The sequence below is a fragment of the Astyanax mexicanus genome, chromosome 1 (genome assembly GCF_023375975.1).
Source record: "Astyanax mexicanus isolate ESR-SI-001 chromosome 1, AstMex3_surface, whole genome shotgun sequence".
In the NCBI taxonomy this organism is placed as follows: Eukaryota; Metazoa; Chordata; class Actinopteri; order Characiformes; family Acestrorhamphidae; genus Astyanax; species Astyanax mexicanus.
The window spans coordinates 80,257,726-80,274,982 of record NC_064408.1 but is presented as its reverse complement, the minus strand read 5'-3'; the positions used below and the strand labels follow the sequence as shown (position 1 = coordinate 80,274,982).

Here is a 17,257-nt window from a genome sequence, read left to right as displayed (position 1 = left end):
GAAATTTGATGGATAAACACAATATTTAATGTGTGATGCCAGCTGATTTCTCACACTCTTCCAAAGTTGTATAGTAGGTGTTGTTTTTATAGTAATCGAGGGGAAGAATGATATGAGAAAACCTATTTGTTGGTATTCTTCAGACAAATAGACAAAAATTCAATGAAGACAAAGAGATTTTTTTTTGCTAGTCAGTTAGACACAGAAGTGAAATCATTTTTCTTGTGTTTTATGTCTTTTATGTGGCAAACTGACTTTTTATGTCGTGCATGTATGACTATTAAATGTTATAAGTAAATATAATGTAAATGCTGTTTTACACCTGGTAATGTTTTGTTAAAGTAAAATACTGGCTTGCTGCTGTTTTTTCTCTATATGTTCAGGCTGAATAAACTGACTGAGACTAGACAAGTCTTTAGGAAGATAAGCTTTAAGATCTAGTTCTGGCTGATTTCTAGCACTACACTGCCCTCATGTGGAAGGAGGCAAAACAACACAGTGTAAATCCTAAATCCTTATTTACACATACTTAGTATCAAACTAACCTTTTACTGAATGTGGTTGCACCACACATTGTGTTTTAACTAGTAATAATAAACTCCTGTGTGACACATAGTCGCTTTTAAATTATAGCAAATGTATAACATGCCAGTCAAAATGCTGTCAGTGAAATGCATGTGTTTTTATTCATGATTAAATTTTTTCAATAATTATCAGGGCCTAAACAGCATGTCGTATCATATAATATTATATGAGTTTATATATTTATATATATATTATATATATATATATGTATATATATATATATATATATATACATATATATATATATATACATATATATATATATATATAAACAAATGCCACAAATGAACTAAGACAAATGAATTAAAAACTAAAAACCGAAAACGACAACAACAGCAAATTAGTACATTATATAAAAAAACATATTATTTAAAAAAAGAGGAAGATTTTAGCAAACAATTCTTAAAGTTTACAGCTAGTAAGAAGTTATTGAAATAAACTGAGATTTTGAAAAATGTAAATTTCCAAAGCCTTATCAGTATTGGAACAGATTGTTTTACTGCACTCTCTACTGCAGCATTTAAGTGCAGTAATAAAATCATTGCTAAGATGAGAAAATGAAAAACAATGCAATACAGCATTCCTACTGGACAACTAAAAACAGGATTTTTTTGGTAAATATTTTTTTTAGATGTATAAACATATTTATGGGCATGGACACTTTTTTATATGTTATGAAAATTTTCCTGAAATTTCTCTCTAATTGTGTATGACTGAGTTTTTCAATAATAAACACTAATTTATTAATTTCAGATTATTTTGTCAGTATACCTTTGCAGGTAAATAAAGTTAGGGAAATCTGTTGTATGCCTGAGGTCTCATAAACACTGACATGGGCTTAAACAGAATAAAGAAAAAATAACACACAGGTCAGTATCCTTTGCTGAGACGCATTTTTAAAGAAAAAGCGCCGCTCTGTAAAGATATCAACGCGCCAAAGTCAGAGCTCACCTGGCTCCTAAAGGGAATGACAACTGGCACACTGATTAGTTTATTTCACATTACGCCCAAAAAAGAATTAGTTCATACTTTTTGCACCCTCATGATACCAAAGACACAATGACACACCCTAAATCAAGCTGTGGGATGCGCAAATGACAGATATGCTATAGATCACTAAAACAGGGCCCGTGACGTGTTACCTTAAGAAAAGTCTTGGAAATAGACCTGTATAAGTTGAGAGGTGTTAGTTTGTGAGTGAGGCTGAACGCTGGGCAGCATGCTAATGACAAGGCTACATGAATTGTGTGGGCCTGTACAATTCCTCGATCCACAGTGTCGTGTGTACAAAGCTAGAAGGCATGGGACATAGTGCGTGTCACTGGACATGATTCACGTCCTAGGTGATACAGCATGTGCTATCTCAGTGTACACAAGTGTAAAACATTTAAAAGTCAGAGACAACTCTCCTCTATCCTAATAATTAAAGCTTTGAGTGTTGTTACATGTTGGTGGCCAACCAGATTTTTAGGGATCCAGTTTGCTTTTTTAAAATATTCCCTTGTTTTTTTATTTATTAAGCAGTACATTATATTTTATCTAATTCTGTAATCTAACAAACTTAGCATTAGATCACAGCATCAAAAATGTGTCATATGAAAGAACAGGAGTGGTAACCGCTACCCACTCTGAGACTTTCCTCATCATCACCATTAGGCAAGGTGTTGCTGATAGCCTGTATTGTACATGCCGCCAAATTTCTCACATGCAACTGTTGCTACAGCTGACGCACAGTTTTTCCCCTCAACACGGCCATCTCGAGTGCACAGGAAACACTGTTAATGCTAATGCAGTGATACATTTGCTGTCCCGGCCTATTCAAAGAGTAATCTGAGTGGTTGTGTGTACCCTTGTACTACCAATCGTTCTGTTTCTGAGTTGGAGAGAACAGTGGAAGCTGATAAAGTAAACTCTAGCACTGCAGAATTTACAGTACAGGATGTACTCAATCAACAACCTTTCGTTTTAATACAGACTCATTTATGCTGACCTTACACCTAACGATTTTCGAGTGATTTCTCTGTCGCAGAAAAACATTTCCAGAGTCTGGAAAAAAATCACGAGTCTGGCTAGAGTCGAGCTGCAGTCAAATTGCGGTGGTGTAGTCTCGATCATTCAGTGTAAGATGGTTAGAATTAATAACGAAGGCTGATAAATTAATTAATAAATAAAAATATTGGAATTTTTTAAATGTTTATAAAAATGCATTTTGATTTTGTTAATTGTGAAATAATATAGGAAAGAATAACACAATCCTTCGCATGCGCATGGTACATAGGATTTCTTGCAGGGCCCAGCCCAATCCCATCCACCACTCATAAGCTCTTCTCAAGTATCCTCAGGTATACACACCTCCCGGACATTAATGTAAACATGTTTTAATGGCTGGAACAACTGAAAAAAAAACAGCATGTATTTTATATTCATTATAACATGCCTTACAATTATTTGCTATTACTATTAAGGCGATTTCTTAATAGCGCATCATAAATCATCATAAATAAGCTTTGTCTCTGTTCTACTTTACACTGCTTTCAGGGTATAGTCCTTTGCAAAAGAAAATCTATCATTTATTTCATTAGGTCTAGATTTATAAGGAGTCTGTTGTTAGGTTTGCAAAGTGAATAATTTCTGATCCAGATCATGTTTTTCTCCCAGAGTATCAGCTCCTCCTTTCAGGAAAGAAATTTAGAAAGCCAAGGTACAGATTTAATACATACAGGAATACATGTGCACCTGTACCTATCACATGTGTTAATTCTAACAGGTAATCAGTGTTTTTGGCATGGTTATTTATTAATTTATTCATTAATTCATTTATTTTCTAATGCTGGGTCATTCAATAATGTGATGGGTGTCAATGTTTAATGTTGCTCTGTATTGTATTACATTATGTCCATGGTAAATTTCCCTGGTGGGATGAGAAAGTAAAGTCTAATTCTAGGTAAATGCACAAATCATATATAAAATAGAAATGACACACAGTACTTAATTTAATGTAATCTAATATTCCAATATTCCAATTTTAAACGATTTGCCGACTTTGGGCACAGAAATGCACACAGAGGTTAATTCACATCTCAATGTTCCATCCCATTAATATGTTCTCACCATCCCAGTCATTCCAGACATCTTCCGTGCTGTTGAGGCCTGGACTCTAAGGGTGGTCACAGCAAAACAACAGCAGCAGCTTCTTAGATATATTAAATTAGTTAAAATCATGTTTGTCTGCTGCTGTCTGTTTTCTCTCTCTCTCAAGAGCTTCATGACTAACTCTACGTTCTTTCAGAGACACAGTACTGAACTGTCTTCTCACAGTCAAACAAAAAAACCCAAACACCTGTAGGCTGATTTTCTTCTGTTTATCTGACTGCACAGGTTTTGTACAGTTGTCAGGAGTCCTTTTGTCTCTATATTTTTTTGACCAGGAGTGTCCAGAAATTTAAATAAACTGTATAAGATAATCTACTTGAACAGATGCAGTCAAATTCCAAATAATGAAAAATAAAAAAAAATAATAAGCTCACGTTCTTTACAGAGGTCTGCACATTTTTTTGTATATTAGGTAAAAATAACAGCACATTAAATATACTTGACCTTTTCCAGTATGTTAAATTCCATAAAGAAATATGTGCAGTTTAACAAATTCCATATTTAAGTTTCTTGATGTGTTAACTTACTGTGTTAGTCTTACAAATTCAACAAAATGTGTCACTTGGCCAGAGCTATTTAAACCTTTGCACTAGATTATATCAGATATTCTTAGAAATATCTCCTGAAATGTGAAGAACTTGTTCTTTAATAGCTTGGAAAGTAAATGAATAAATGTTCTGTTTTGCACAGTACTGTGTCTAATAAGAAAAGGCTGTTACTGTGCTGCACTTAATTTTAGAATAAGTAAAGTTAAATCTAATATTGTGACTATGAACAAGAGAGTGACTCATGTTTTCCTCAGGCTGGAGGTGAGTAAATGTGACAGTGACTGAGCGCTGGGCCTCAGCGCAGCACTAAAGCCCTCTCTCTGTCAGGGTGATGGTTAGAAGGTGCTGCGTAATTGCACCGGATCTGTTGATCTTTGGTCTGGCTGTGGTACATATGGAGGCTCCCTGCCTAATGCAAAGTTCTGGTTAAACATTGTCCCAAAGTTTGCGTTCCGCCTTCTGTTGTTTTTACACTACAGGCCTGGCAATTGTTGGGACCATTATTGACTTTGTAATTAAACTATTTTAACGTCGGGATTTTGTAATCATTACATTTCATGCCATCTGTTCCAGTCCAAGGGCTGAAATGGATTTTCCCCTCGAGTAGATAAAAGACGGCACAATGCGGGACTGTTTTATCATTAATTCTCCGTCCTTTATACACAGTACGGACAAATGCTGAAATCATCGTCTAACCCATAGCCGGCATGTATCAGCTCCGTATATTCAAATACAGTGAGCAGCTTTGAGACCATATCATTTCTGTACACAAATGCAGCGCCCAATCTAATGTTACTGATTATGGTTTTATTAGCTTCCATCTGCTGAAAGACTAACAAAGCTCAATTTGGAGAACACAGGCAGAGGATAAAACACCCTTTTCCCTTTCGGAGGGTCACAATGTATAAACAGCTTGTGGCCTTAAACGTCTCTATTGGTTCTGGTTTTGGTCAACACCTTTATCAGGGCATATCTTAACCCACTGTACAAAGGAGAAATCAACTAATCTCTCCCAGAGCAGATAACACCCCACTTTGATCCACAGCTTCTTCAGGTGGGTTTCCTGCCCGGACCGCAGAGGGGCTGGCTTACCTATTAAAGCCTCATGTATTCTCACACAGTTGTTTAGTGTAAAGATAAGACTGGATGACACACGACAGCCTGTTTGAGGTCCTGAACTTTCCTGCATCCAAATTCTACTTCTTTATCTGCCTGTTTCTCAGGTTCCGCTCTCAATTGTCTTGGTGCATATAAAAAATTGGGGGTCCAAATGTCTGAGATCACAGCATCACAAATATATTTTATTTTCTAATTAAACCTAGAAAACATTTTAATTTATTTTTAAACTGTTTAAAAATAAGATTAAACCATTTAAAACATTTGTGAGGCTGACTGTGTTGGGCCTATGCAGAGAAAGATCAGACGTATTTGTGTTAGAGTCTAATCTATTGAAGAATATACTAAAAGGACTGTCGGATAAATCAGATCTGCTCCTTATGCAAACCTGTTGAGCTCATGCAGAAGAATAGAAGAATTAATCCACCAAATACTGCAATATTCTGATATTTACCTTAAACCTTTTATGAAAAATGTATTACTTTTCACTCAAATCGCTATTCTGATTATATGACTTAAAATAAATCATTGTTCATTTATGTAGCAGGGATGCATTTTGCTAGTGGTCTCAGACTTTTGGACAAAACTTGAACCCAGAAAATGAACGACTCCTACATACCAGTTAATGTATAAATATAATAAATATATGTGGCAAATTCTAAAGATGCTAAAACAATTCTAGGTATCCTTTGAACATTTCTGCTATTCAAAGGACGGTTCACTTAATATAATATATTATATATATATTTATTAAGACAATCTCAGATGCATGAAAATATCGTAACTCAAACAACTTCATTAAGATGCTTATCATTTCAACTTGAATAAAATATACAGAATCAAATCAATACAATGCAGTCTAACACTTTGCTTAATGCTTAATTTGGGCAAAACCTGCAGTATTTTAATAATTTTATTTAAATGGAAATGGTGTACATTCTGTATTGAAATTAAGTTAAATCAAACCTTCACTTTTTTAGTACACAAAATATTTTAAGTAACATTTATATGATTATATGATAAAAGTACTCTCCTTAACTATTTATATCATAGACTTGCCGCCACTCCTTGACTCAGTCTAGCAGAAGCGGAGAATCAATATTGCAGTCTTATTTTAGTAATAGTCAGGGTGGTCCTCCAGCTGACCCCATGAAGACAGTGTTGATGGGGGGCAGGGAGGACACCATGTCTTGCACTTCAGCACTGCTCTGGTGAGGCAGCAGGGCTTCTTGGGAATGGTGATACTGAGCAGCAGTGCTGTACATGCAGGGAGAGACAGAGCAGGGGATAGGAGGGGCTATTGAAGACCCTAAAACACACAAAAAGAAAACAAAAACTCACAAAATGAACAGTAGAAATAATTCAAACTTTTCCCTGACAGAAAAAGAACAGTGCCATTTAAGGCACGGTGGTAATTGTAAAAATACTCATAGTTTTATGAAACTTTTAAATGTTTTCTGGGGACAGTTAAAATATAGCACACAGGAAGTGATGCAGAAGAAATGTAGTTTTACTGCAAAGCTGGGTCTGAACCTGCTTCTTATTTTTGAGCACCTGTACCGCATCCAAGCTAGGGAAACTTTCCAGTTAATAAATAAATAATGTCAATTATGTAGTAAATGCAACTTACTTACAAAAAACATTACAGAAAATACATTTGACCCTGCTTCTAAAAAAATGCAACCCAACTACTGTTTAGTTTAATAGTTTTTAAAATTTTAAAAGAAATTCAGTAACACTTTACAATAAGGGTCACTAATATTTTTTATGACAGTAATAAACATTGTTTGATAGTTAAATAATGTCTCAACAGATTACTAATTGCCACTAGATCAATTCTTTAATGCTTAATAATTAAGAGTTAAGACATAAAAATGTTTTATTTGCTATGTCTTAACTAGTGTCAATTAATAATTATATGACATATTCTGTTTTTAGTACTGTTAATATACCCTTATTATAAAATGTTACCAGAAATTCTCGGTGCATGCCTGAAAAAACCTTAAAATAAAGGTCAACTGGATAACTGAAAGATACTTTCAATAAAGAAAATGTTAATAAGATAAAACAAACAAGAAAATTGTCATTAAAAATTAGTCAAGGGCCCTAATTTTTAATCTTGCCGGGTCAATGCAAAAATTTTTTTTTTGCTAATGTTTGTCCTTACCAGCTGTGCGTGTCATTAAAGCAGGCTGTTCGGGATAGTAGGGACCTGCTACCTTCCTGCCCGTGTCATTCAGGATGTTGAGAGGATCGTGGACGTCAGTGTACGCAGGGACAGAGCGAATAGAGCTCACGCTGCTGATCACAGACACATGCTGGTCAATCAGAGAGCCCATTCTCTGACTGTCCCCATAGCCACTGTTCCCATAGTAGCCTGTCAGTTACAATAAAATGAATAAAAATTAAACATTTTACAAAAAAAAAAACGATACCCTTAAAAAATTTACATTTCAAAGTAAAACGTTTTTTTCTCCATTTTTCACAATTTTTTTAATCTGGCAGTTGTTGTTCTGCACTGTATAAAGTTTAATTGAACCAAAAAAAATTCTCCAACATGATTGAATGAATAAAATCCTTTTTACAGTAAACTCAATTAAAGGTTAAGATATTTATTTACTTCTCCTTTAAATATTTAATTTTAGGTGCTTTACGAGACAGGTTTTGGCTTAGTCCTATGCTACAACTCTTTCAAAGGAAAATCTCTATTTACAGTGCTGTACAGTCCAAGATTAGGCTTATTCCTTAACTTTTCTGTGTCACAGTGATGATATTGATTTACTATTGCTCAGAATGGCTAAAATATGCTTTTATTATTCTCCACGTCAATATCTGTTCACAAAAAAAATGTCACATTAGACCTTAATATTCTCACCGCTGTGTGCTGTGCTGGTGTACACTGGGCCTGAACATCCTCCTCCTACTGAGCTGTACCCTCCTGTGTCCAGTAGCTGCACTCCTTGGACCTCCATGTTGGGATCAGCAGAACACGAGTAGCTAGTGGTAAATATTCTGGAGCTGTAGGGTAAGGCACTGCAGCTGCTGCTGAAGCAGTCCTTGGGCAGCTGCTGCCCACTGAAGGATGTGTATCGCACGCCGTCTCCGCGAGCCTGGTACGCTGATGTTGGAGTGTGGGTTGGGGGAAGGCAGGAAGTCTGGTAGGCAGAGGAGCTGGGGTAGTAGCTGGAGGTGGAGTTGGGCAGGTTTTGGCACATGGCTTCAGGGAAAGCCTGGCAGGGCATGTGAGGCTGGATGGGGCAGCTGCTCTGTGACCTCACAGCCATTGGGCCTTGGTTTATCACGCTGCCTCGGTTGGCCATGGCCGGAGAGATCGGAGGAGTGATCAGTGTTCCAGTGCTCTGGGTGTAGTCCAGTTGTCCTTGATTAATAAAATGGCACATTTAATAGACAGACAGACAAAATACATAGAGAGATGGACAGACATATAGACAGAAGCTTTAATATTCACAAAATAAAGCAAAGACTCATAGCAGCAATGATTTACACAATTGACAAAGCATACAATAGGATTAAACAGCACAATAGCTGTGCTTCATAGTCAAGGCTGTAGCCAAGGTGGCTCACATTTCTCTGCCATTACTTTATAAAAGGCTGTTCTAAATTAAGGACCATCCGTATTCAACAGAGAATAGAGAGAGGACAGACGATGTTAAGAGTGATTTAAAGGATGCAACTGATGTATCCTTCGCTGCCCTTACAATTGTTATGCACAATTCTCTGCATACATCCAACAAAAAAGGAAAAAAGAAAAATAGCACTAAAAACATTGGGTAAAAATGGCAGAAAACAAAGCCTATGAAGCAGAGCTAATTTAAATGTATTTTAATGATAAAATTTTTGTTTTAAATTTATTCATAACAAGCACACCTGTTTTGTGTCTCAATATCATTATCATATATGTGTCATTCCCACATAACATCTCCATGAAGCCTTAGTAGACTGTTCAAAACTTTAAAACGCAGCTAATATGGGTTTGGAAAATATTTAAATATTTACTTACACTTAAATACGTTTCCATACTATTGTTGCAATAGTTTAATTTAGTTATCTATAATATCAAACCATTAATATTAATTTGATCAATGTATAAAATTATTGCATAAAACGATTCTAATTTTAGATAATCCTGTGCATCTTCATGGGATGATCTAAAGTGTAGAAACACTGTTAGGTCAATTCATTTATTCAATTTCAAAGCTTGTGGTGTATCCCTTAGTTTGTCACATCCAAGACACTGTGAATGGGATAGAATTCAGACTTCAGATAATTAAATGGGAAAATTACCAGATAGAGTGAAGCTGTCTGGCTCCGTTCCTTGATACACCACCATAGTGGCCCCCAGTCCATGCGGCGTACCTGGCATGGGCAGATACGCATACTCTGGATGGCTCTCATTCTTAACGGAGGAATCACTGGACATCATGCCAGTTTTACTGCGATTGGCCAGGAAGCATGAACTAGGAGAAGCTGTGAATGTTGCTTTACTCACATCTGAAAAACACCATTAACATTATTATCAAAACATTACAGTTACATTTAGGGGAACAGGGAACTGTTTTGAAGCATTTATGGAAATGAAATAAACACTGCATTACCTGCATTCCTCATGTACTTGTGCAGGAGGTTCTGGAGGTCTTGCTCTTTGTCATTATTGAACTGTGTTTCAATTGCTAACAATATATATTCATCCAAAAGCATCCTAATGAGATGAAAGGAGCCTGAAAAAGGAAATTAAAGAGTTAGATATATTATTATACAATTGTAATCTGTGATTTTTTTCCCTTGCACACCTGAATCAGGGAAAAAAAATAAAATAATATTTAACCTAATTTAACCTTATGTTAAATTAAAACCTACAAAAAAGCATCAGAGTTTGACAACAAAACCAGAACTGAGTTCATTTAATTCAACTTAAACTGTGAAACAATAAATGGTACCACATTTCCCCAAATGTTTTGGTAACACTTCACAATAAGGGGTACATTACTTAACAGTACTTACGACAGAATATCTCAACTAATTATTACCGGTAACTGACACTAGTTAAGACATTATTAATCATTTCTTATAATTTCTCAGTTAATGTTATTATCTACAACATTCTTAAGCATTACAATTTATTAATGTTTAATAATGTCTTAATATTATATAGTGTGAATTAATAATTAGTTGAAACATTACTTAACTATTTAACAATCTTTAATATTGCCACAAATAATAAAGTACTGTTATTTGTGACCCTTACTGTAAAGCATTACCAATGTTTTTTTTTTTTTTGCTGATTCAACATACAATTTATTGTTGCTCAGACGTTTGTTATGGTTAATGATTAAACAATCAAATTGATAGTCATATTCTTTCAAACCTTTATCAACTGGATTTTTTTTACAGTGCAGTTCAATTTCTTGTTATCTCATGATGTAATTTTGAATAGCCACTTTATCTCAGTGTTTTTCATGAATAATTGTACATTTGATTGCATTTCCACACTCACTATACAATAAACAAAATGTACAAAAGCTGTGAGATTTCTTTCTCTCTCTCTCTCTCTCTCTCTCTCTTATTAAACCATCAAAATTCAAATCAGTGTAAAATTACTTGAATTTGTCTTTGTGTGACGGCTGTAACCACCAATTATTCACCACATCAAACACCACTAATAATAAGAAAAAAAATGTGTTTGCTAAATACTTTGTTAAACGTTTCTACATTTAATTAATCAAAATGTTGATAGAGTGTTCACTATTTCACTTAAGTGCAGTTTCTCTGAATGTTGTCTAGCACTCAACTGGCTAATATCAGAAGAAACTGGCCAGGAAGACCAATAAATGGAAACAGAATGAAGTCCAGATGAAGAGTGTATGAATGCAGGCCTGGTGGGAAAGGGGCTTTCAGCTCTCAGAAAAACTGAAATGCAAACAGGCTTGACCTGCCCTTTGCTGACATCCTTCATGTTTCATTTTAAACATAACATTCACATATTGCTTGTGACTAGAAAATCTTCAGATATGTGGCAGCAAAGAAGAAGAAAAGTGCTCTAAATGTACAAGGCTAAATGTGAAAGACTTGCTGCTGGTGCCATTGAAAAGCAGCTGAAAGCAGAGGTGAAGGAGTGCACTTCTGGCTGATCTGATTGAATGGTGTCAGAGGTTAAAATACAGTAGCATTCTGCTGGGCTTTTCTTAAACATCTTGTTTCTTCCAATAGCTCCCATCCCAGCCTTCTGTGTGATCAGTAAGGTCATGTGCTGGCTTCTCCAAGTGAAGCTGTTTGGCTTTGTGTGTGTCCGCAGGGCCATCAAAAGCTAAAATGACTAGAACAGACTCTTCCTAATCAGTGCACACGTGTCCGAGAGATAAAGAGCTGTTTATTCAGGATGGGTCACTACATTTTACGGCACCTTGTGCTTTTGTAGCCAAACTGAAGTGAGGGTAAACGCTGTGGGAAAAGTAAAACCCTAAACTGCAATTACAGCATTTACCAGAAGAAGCTTGAATATTAATCCAGAAGAGGCAGGTGGTGTATCTCAAGAAAAGGAAGATGAAAGAAACTTACCGAAGCTAGTAGCATTGTTTAAGGTGAGGTTGTGCATCACACGTGCTCCGAAAAAACTCCATTTGAGGAGAAAATCCTGTGCCCGCTTTTTAACCGAACGGCCATTCTGTTTGCTAGGCTGAAAAAAGCGAGAAAATGTAGAGATTTAATTTTAACTATATGTTACTATGGATTTAATGATTGTGTGTCTTTGTTAAAACCAACCTTGATGACTTTCTGTTCCACCACAGAGTCCAGCCACTCGATAAAAGACTCTACCGTGGCGTTTTTCCTCAGGAGCTCCTTTAACTCTTGAAACACTGAAATAGAATCATCTACAAGATGAGAAAAGGTATCAGAATGAATGTCTTCAGACACAATGAGAGATGTTAATAATACACTATTTCCAAAAGCTCAGTGAAATAATGGTATGAAGTGACTCACATTCAGAGTAGAAATCCAAGTCATGGTCGCTTGTATTTGAAAGCAGTGCCTGGGAGCCGATGCTGTTCAGATCTACTTTGTCAATATCATTCACCATGGAGGTCACGACGTTTTGGTCGAAAAGTGCTGGTCTTGCAATCTACATACAAAAATTGAAAAACAACCCTTAAAAACAAAATAACTAAATTACCTAACAATTTTTTGGGTCATAGTCTGCACAATGGAGTGTTTGGAATGTAAACAAATTTATTTGCCGGTTTGTTTGAAATAGTTCATAATAGAGAAACCTACTGAGAAGATCCACAATGAGTGTCACATGTGGTCTTGGAATATGTCATAAAAAGCATTCTTCTAAGTGTATTCCTGGTACACATGTGACACTGTTAATCAAGAAATGTTAAATACCCGCACAACTTTGAACATTTAAACTTTCATTTGAACTTATACAAAATAATGAATGTGTTTAACCTCACTCACAAGATAACACCTTACAACTTTTACAGGTGACCGTGTTCCCATGCCTTCTGCTAAAGTAACACTTCATGATCAAGCTACATATTGTTGTCCCATGACTTTTGGCATGTCAGTTTGACGTTGACAGTTATAGAATAGCATAAATAAAATAAAAATATTTTTCTTTTCACAAAACTATTGCTCACTATAAAATGACCATGGATTTGAGTGTGTGAAGTTTTTCACCTTTTGTTTTTTGGCTCCAGCACCAGTTTTGGTAACATCTTCTCTTTTTTATTTTAGAACTAAAAGCATTTTATACCATTATAAATGAGTTTTAAATGTTTACAGTTTTTCACTAAGAAGAAGCTGAATTGAAGAAGCCAAATTCTCCATTTCCCAACAGTGAAATCCTGACCTGTGCGAGGTGTAAGAAGGAAGTCTGACGTTTCAAAGAGGACACAAAGCGACGAGCTATGGGCAGCTTCTTTTCTGAGAGAACATCTGGGAGATTCTCCAAAGAGGACACCATCCAGTGCTCCCAGTGTTTTGCAAAGTTTCGAATATCTGCCAAAAGACTAGACATATTGCACCAAAATTATAGAAAAGCATTAAACATTGATATAACATTTTATGAATTAGTTTTATATATTTAAATTTCATAAATTAAGCAGCAGGTTGCTAAACAATGCTGTCTGACAATGTCTTTTTCTTACACTCTGTGTAAGAATGGGATTCAACAAACCTTTCTGGCATATCCTGCATTGTAGCAGGAATTAGAACATCAGTCAGTACCTGAGAAAACAAACAGTTTCTTATGAGTAAATATTATTTCACGGCTGTGTCCCAACACACAAACATATTACACGCACCTTGTAAAGTATGGAGTCACACACGCAAAAGATGTCCACGATTACTGGGTTCTCCAACAGAGGCAGGAGATGATCAGGCATGCCTTGCCAAAAATGAAGCAAGAAGTTCTGGATCTGTAATATATTTAATAATAAAATTTTAAGCTTTTAAAAATATTTTGTTTACAGTAAGTTCAAGTTAACTGTTTCTGTAGGTGTTAAAATTTTAGCGTACCTCTTCAAAGTTGACACTGATAGCATTGTCGAGAATGCACTGACAGTGGGTTTTGTACATCATTATCAAAGTGTCCACCTAAACAAGAAACGCATCAACAAAGAAAGTAGCACTTAATTAAAACGGCAAATATACAGGATGAACACATCAAATAAACTATTTTATTCATTAGAACAACAGCAAACAAACCTTTTCCTTTGAAACAGAGTCATCAAGTACTAAATGCTGTGCACTTGGAAATTCTGGTAGTAATGTTCCTGTTTTAGAGCTAAGTGAATATTTCCGTGTGAAGCCCCCCTGTGATTTAGCAAAAGAAGACATGTTTTGAGGAACTAACAGAAATAACAATATTTCATATTTAATTCCTCATTATATTTAAGTAACAATAAACATAACATCAACTATTAAAAATGCCAACCTCATTTTTGAGCTTGCTCCCAGAGAATCTGTTACAATGCATAAAAGAGTCATTAAGTAAAAATAGCAATTATTACATTTTTTTAAAAGTACATTATACTTTTCTATAAAGCATTAATTTACATATTTAAAATTCTAAATCCTAGAATCTCCTGATCTGAGCAAAAACAAGCAGAAATGCATTGTTGGTTGAAGCTTTAAAATTACCTGGTAAGACCTTTTCCTGAATAAACTGAATGATAATAGGAGCTGCTCTCCTTAATCCCTATACCGTAGTAGTGATACCTGGAACAATAAAAAAATACATTTAAACACTGTTCATGACTAAAACTGGTGATCTGGCAAATTAATTAAAAAGTCATTTTTGTATCACTCTCACTCTCTGTGATCTGTCTTTGTCTTACTTTGAATGGCCTCTGGTGCCGAGCCTCCGGGTTGTAAGTAGTGGAAATTTCTGCCGTATAGTCTACAGTAATAAAGAAAGTAAACAATCAGTAAATAATAATAAATGTAAATTTTCTTTTGTTTTTTGCAGTGTACAAAATCTTAAAATCATTTTTCTACTATTTGAAGGAACACTGCTTACTTTGCCGAAAGTGGCGGCACAAGCAGGATCTAGCTTCTCCTTCCGACAGAAGTCCAGGTAATGAGCGTAGAGGATACAGCGAGGCAAGCACACACCTTCACAAACTATATAGTTTTCCTCAAGCCTAATTCATGAAAATGTAAAAAGTACAAAATAGGGCATAAGTTGTTTATGGAAATTGAGGTAAAGTCAATGTAATATTATTGAGTATTGCTTGATAAAACTAACTTGGTGTAACTGGATAAGGATAATGAAATAAGTACCACAATAATGTTAGTTGGGTCTGTTTCTTCTTGTCTTTGATGATTTGACTGATGCTTTTCTTTTCGACACTTTGCTTCAGAGCAATGTTCTTTGAGTATTCAAGGTGGTCTAAGTCATCTTCAGAGGATATGGTTCCATTGCTTTCCTCTGCCTCTGTCAAATAAATGAATAAACAAAGATTGCACTATACTTTCAATGGTCTGGTTAATCAATGCCATTTTTTAAAATACTGCTTTGAAAATGTAATAATTATTTTATCATAAACAACTTTCCTTACTGCTGTCTTTATGGAAAAATAGCTTAATATGCATTAAATGCCATTTTTATAAACTCTTGTTTTATAAACATTGTACCTGAGATTTACAAACATAACAAATTCCAGCATTAGACATTTATTAATTTACCATCATCCACCATAAAATATAATACCATAAAAAAAATATTTTACTGTGGCACAATTATGTATATCATATGAACTGTCGAAAAAAAACTTTCTATATATTTATAACTGACAAAATAAGATCTATTCCACTGTGTATGGACGGTGCTGTTAGACAAATAAACATGCCTCTAATATGTGATCCGATTAAAGCTCTAATCCTGACCAATCTAAAAATATGAAAAAGATAATACTAACCTGATTTAATTCCTGAATCCTCCTCCTCTTCCTCAAACGTTTCTTTGAAAAACATGTTTTTTCTAAGGTCTTGCTGCTCACTGGAGTTTGCTGGGTGGAAATCATCAGCATTACTGTAAGTCCTCTTTGGCTGTGGTGGCTGAAGCTGATGAAACATGTTATTCTCCACAGAACTTCCACTATTCCTTTTCATTGGCATGTTACCAGGTTCATTCAAAAAGATGAGCTGTGGACACACTCAGTCTTCCTCCGTTCCAGATATTTTCAATAAACACTTTAAAAAAGAGACTCCAGTTTGATGCATTGGTCCAGTACTGTAATGGTGCACATCTCAGGTTCTGGAGAAAAAAAATCACTAACACCAAAATGAAACAGTGTACACAAACATCCTTTACACTAATATTCAAACTGAAATTTAGAAAGAATCATTTTGTCCACATCCAAACATCAAGCCGCTGGAATACGTTACACCTTCCTGTCTTAATTAAAGCTGTGCTGTGTCTGAAATAGTACGTCACTGAGGTGAGTGCCTTGGGGGCATTTATCTTATTTACAGAAGACTGGCAGTAGATTCTGTGTATTAATGATTAACCCGAGGGGCCATCGTCTCCATCAAACCTGTTCTGTGGCCTTTCCACTGGACTATAGCCCCATCCAGAGCCTTCATTCTGCAGTGCCTGCTTTCAGCAGGGCTAGGGCAGCAAGATCATGCACATCCTTATATCCTTAGCACTATTTTTTTTTTTTCATCTGAAAGTTTTTACCATATAGATGCACTTTGTATGTTTGTGGTTACTGATTTTATCCCCTTCTACTGTTTTTTTTTTTTTTTTTTTGCATTTAAGGGTCACCACTAGCTTGAGAGTCCACCAAAAAAGATCATATGTGATTAGAAACAGACTACTAAACAGGGTAAGAGAATGACTTTACCAAGCCATGTTGATATCATTGTTTTGCTGAGAATGGCCCACCACTCAAATTACATGTTGTCATTAATGTTGCTATGATGGCCTTTTTCCGTTAATGAATATGGCGTGGGGATGGGGTTATAAATAGTCGAGGAGATGTCCTGTTTGCTTTTTTATTTTACATTATAAGGATTTAAAAATGCAAACAATCCACTTTATTTTTAATTATAGTAGATCCAGTACATAGGAAGACATTCCTATATATATATATATATATATATATATATATATATATATATATATATATATATATATATATATATATATATATATATTTTTTTTTTTTTTTTTTTTTTTTTTACTAGCTACTTGCATTTGGCACACTTCAACTATAAACTGTACTCTAAATGCTAATCTGAATAGAGCAGATTTAGCAGGACAGTGCACAAAATATTAACACAATAATCTGTTACAGACTAACAGGACCTGTCCTACGTGTGTGCTT

At 35.2% G+C, this 17,257-nt stretch overlaps 1 protein-coding gene across 2 annotated transcripts; it reads right to left on the bottom strand.

The window, feature by feature from the left end:
• Nucleotides 1–6,168: 6,168 nt before the first annotated feature.
• rfx6 (regulatory factor X, 6) lies at nt 6,169–16,939 on the bottom strand. Of its 2 annotated transcripts, none has more exons than XM_022662838.2 (19): nt 15,845–16,939; nt 15,207–15,360; nt 14,944–15,067; nt 14,762–14,823; nt 14,565–14,642; nt 14,359–14,386; nt 14,130–14,237; nt 13,941–14,018; nt 13,727–13,840; nt 13,600–13,649; nt 13,273–13,432; nt 12,402–12,540; nt 12,183–12,292; nt 11,979–12,096; nt 10,019–10,141; nt 9,708–9,914; nt 8,278–8,781; nt 7,570–7,779; nt 6,169–6,711 (listed from the first exon to the last, which is right to left on the bottom strand). In XM_022662838.2, exons 1-19 carry the CDS (start codon nt 16,041–16,043, stop codon nt 6,527–6,529), a joined length of 2,751 nt encoding a protein of 916 aa, XP_022518559.2. In that variant the 5' UTR covers nt 16,044–16,939; the 3' UTR covers nt 6,169–6,526. The 2 variants fall into 2 exon arrangements, with proteins under 2 accessions (XP_022518559.2, XP_022518563.2); XM_022662842.2 differs by having other exon boundaries at nt 12,183–12,277.
• Nucleotides 16,940–17,257: the final 318 nt, after the last annotated feature.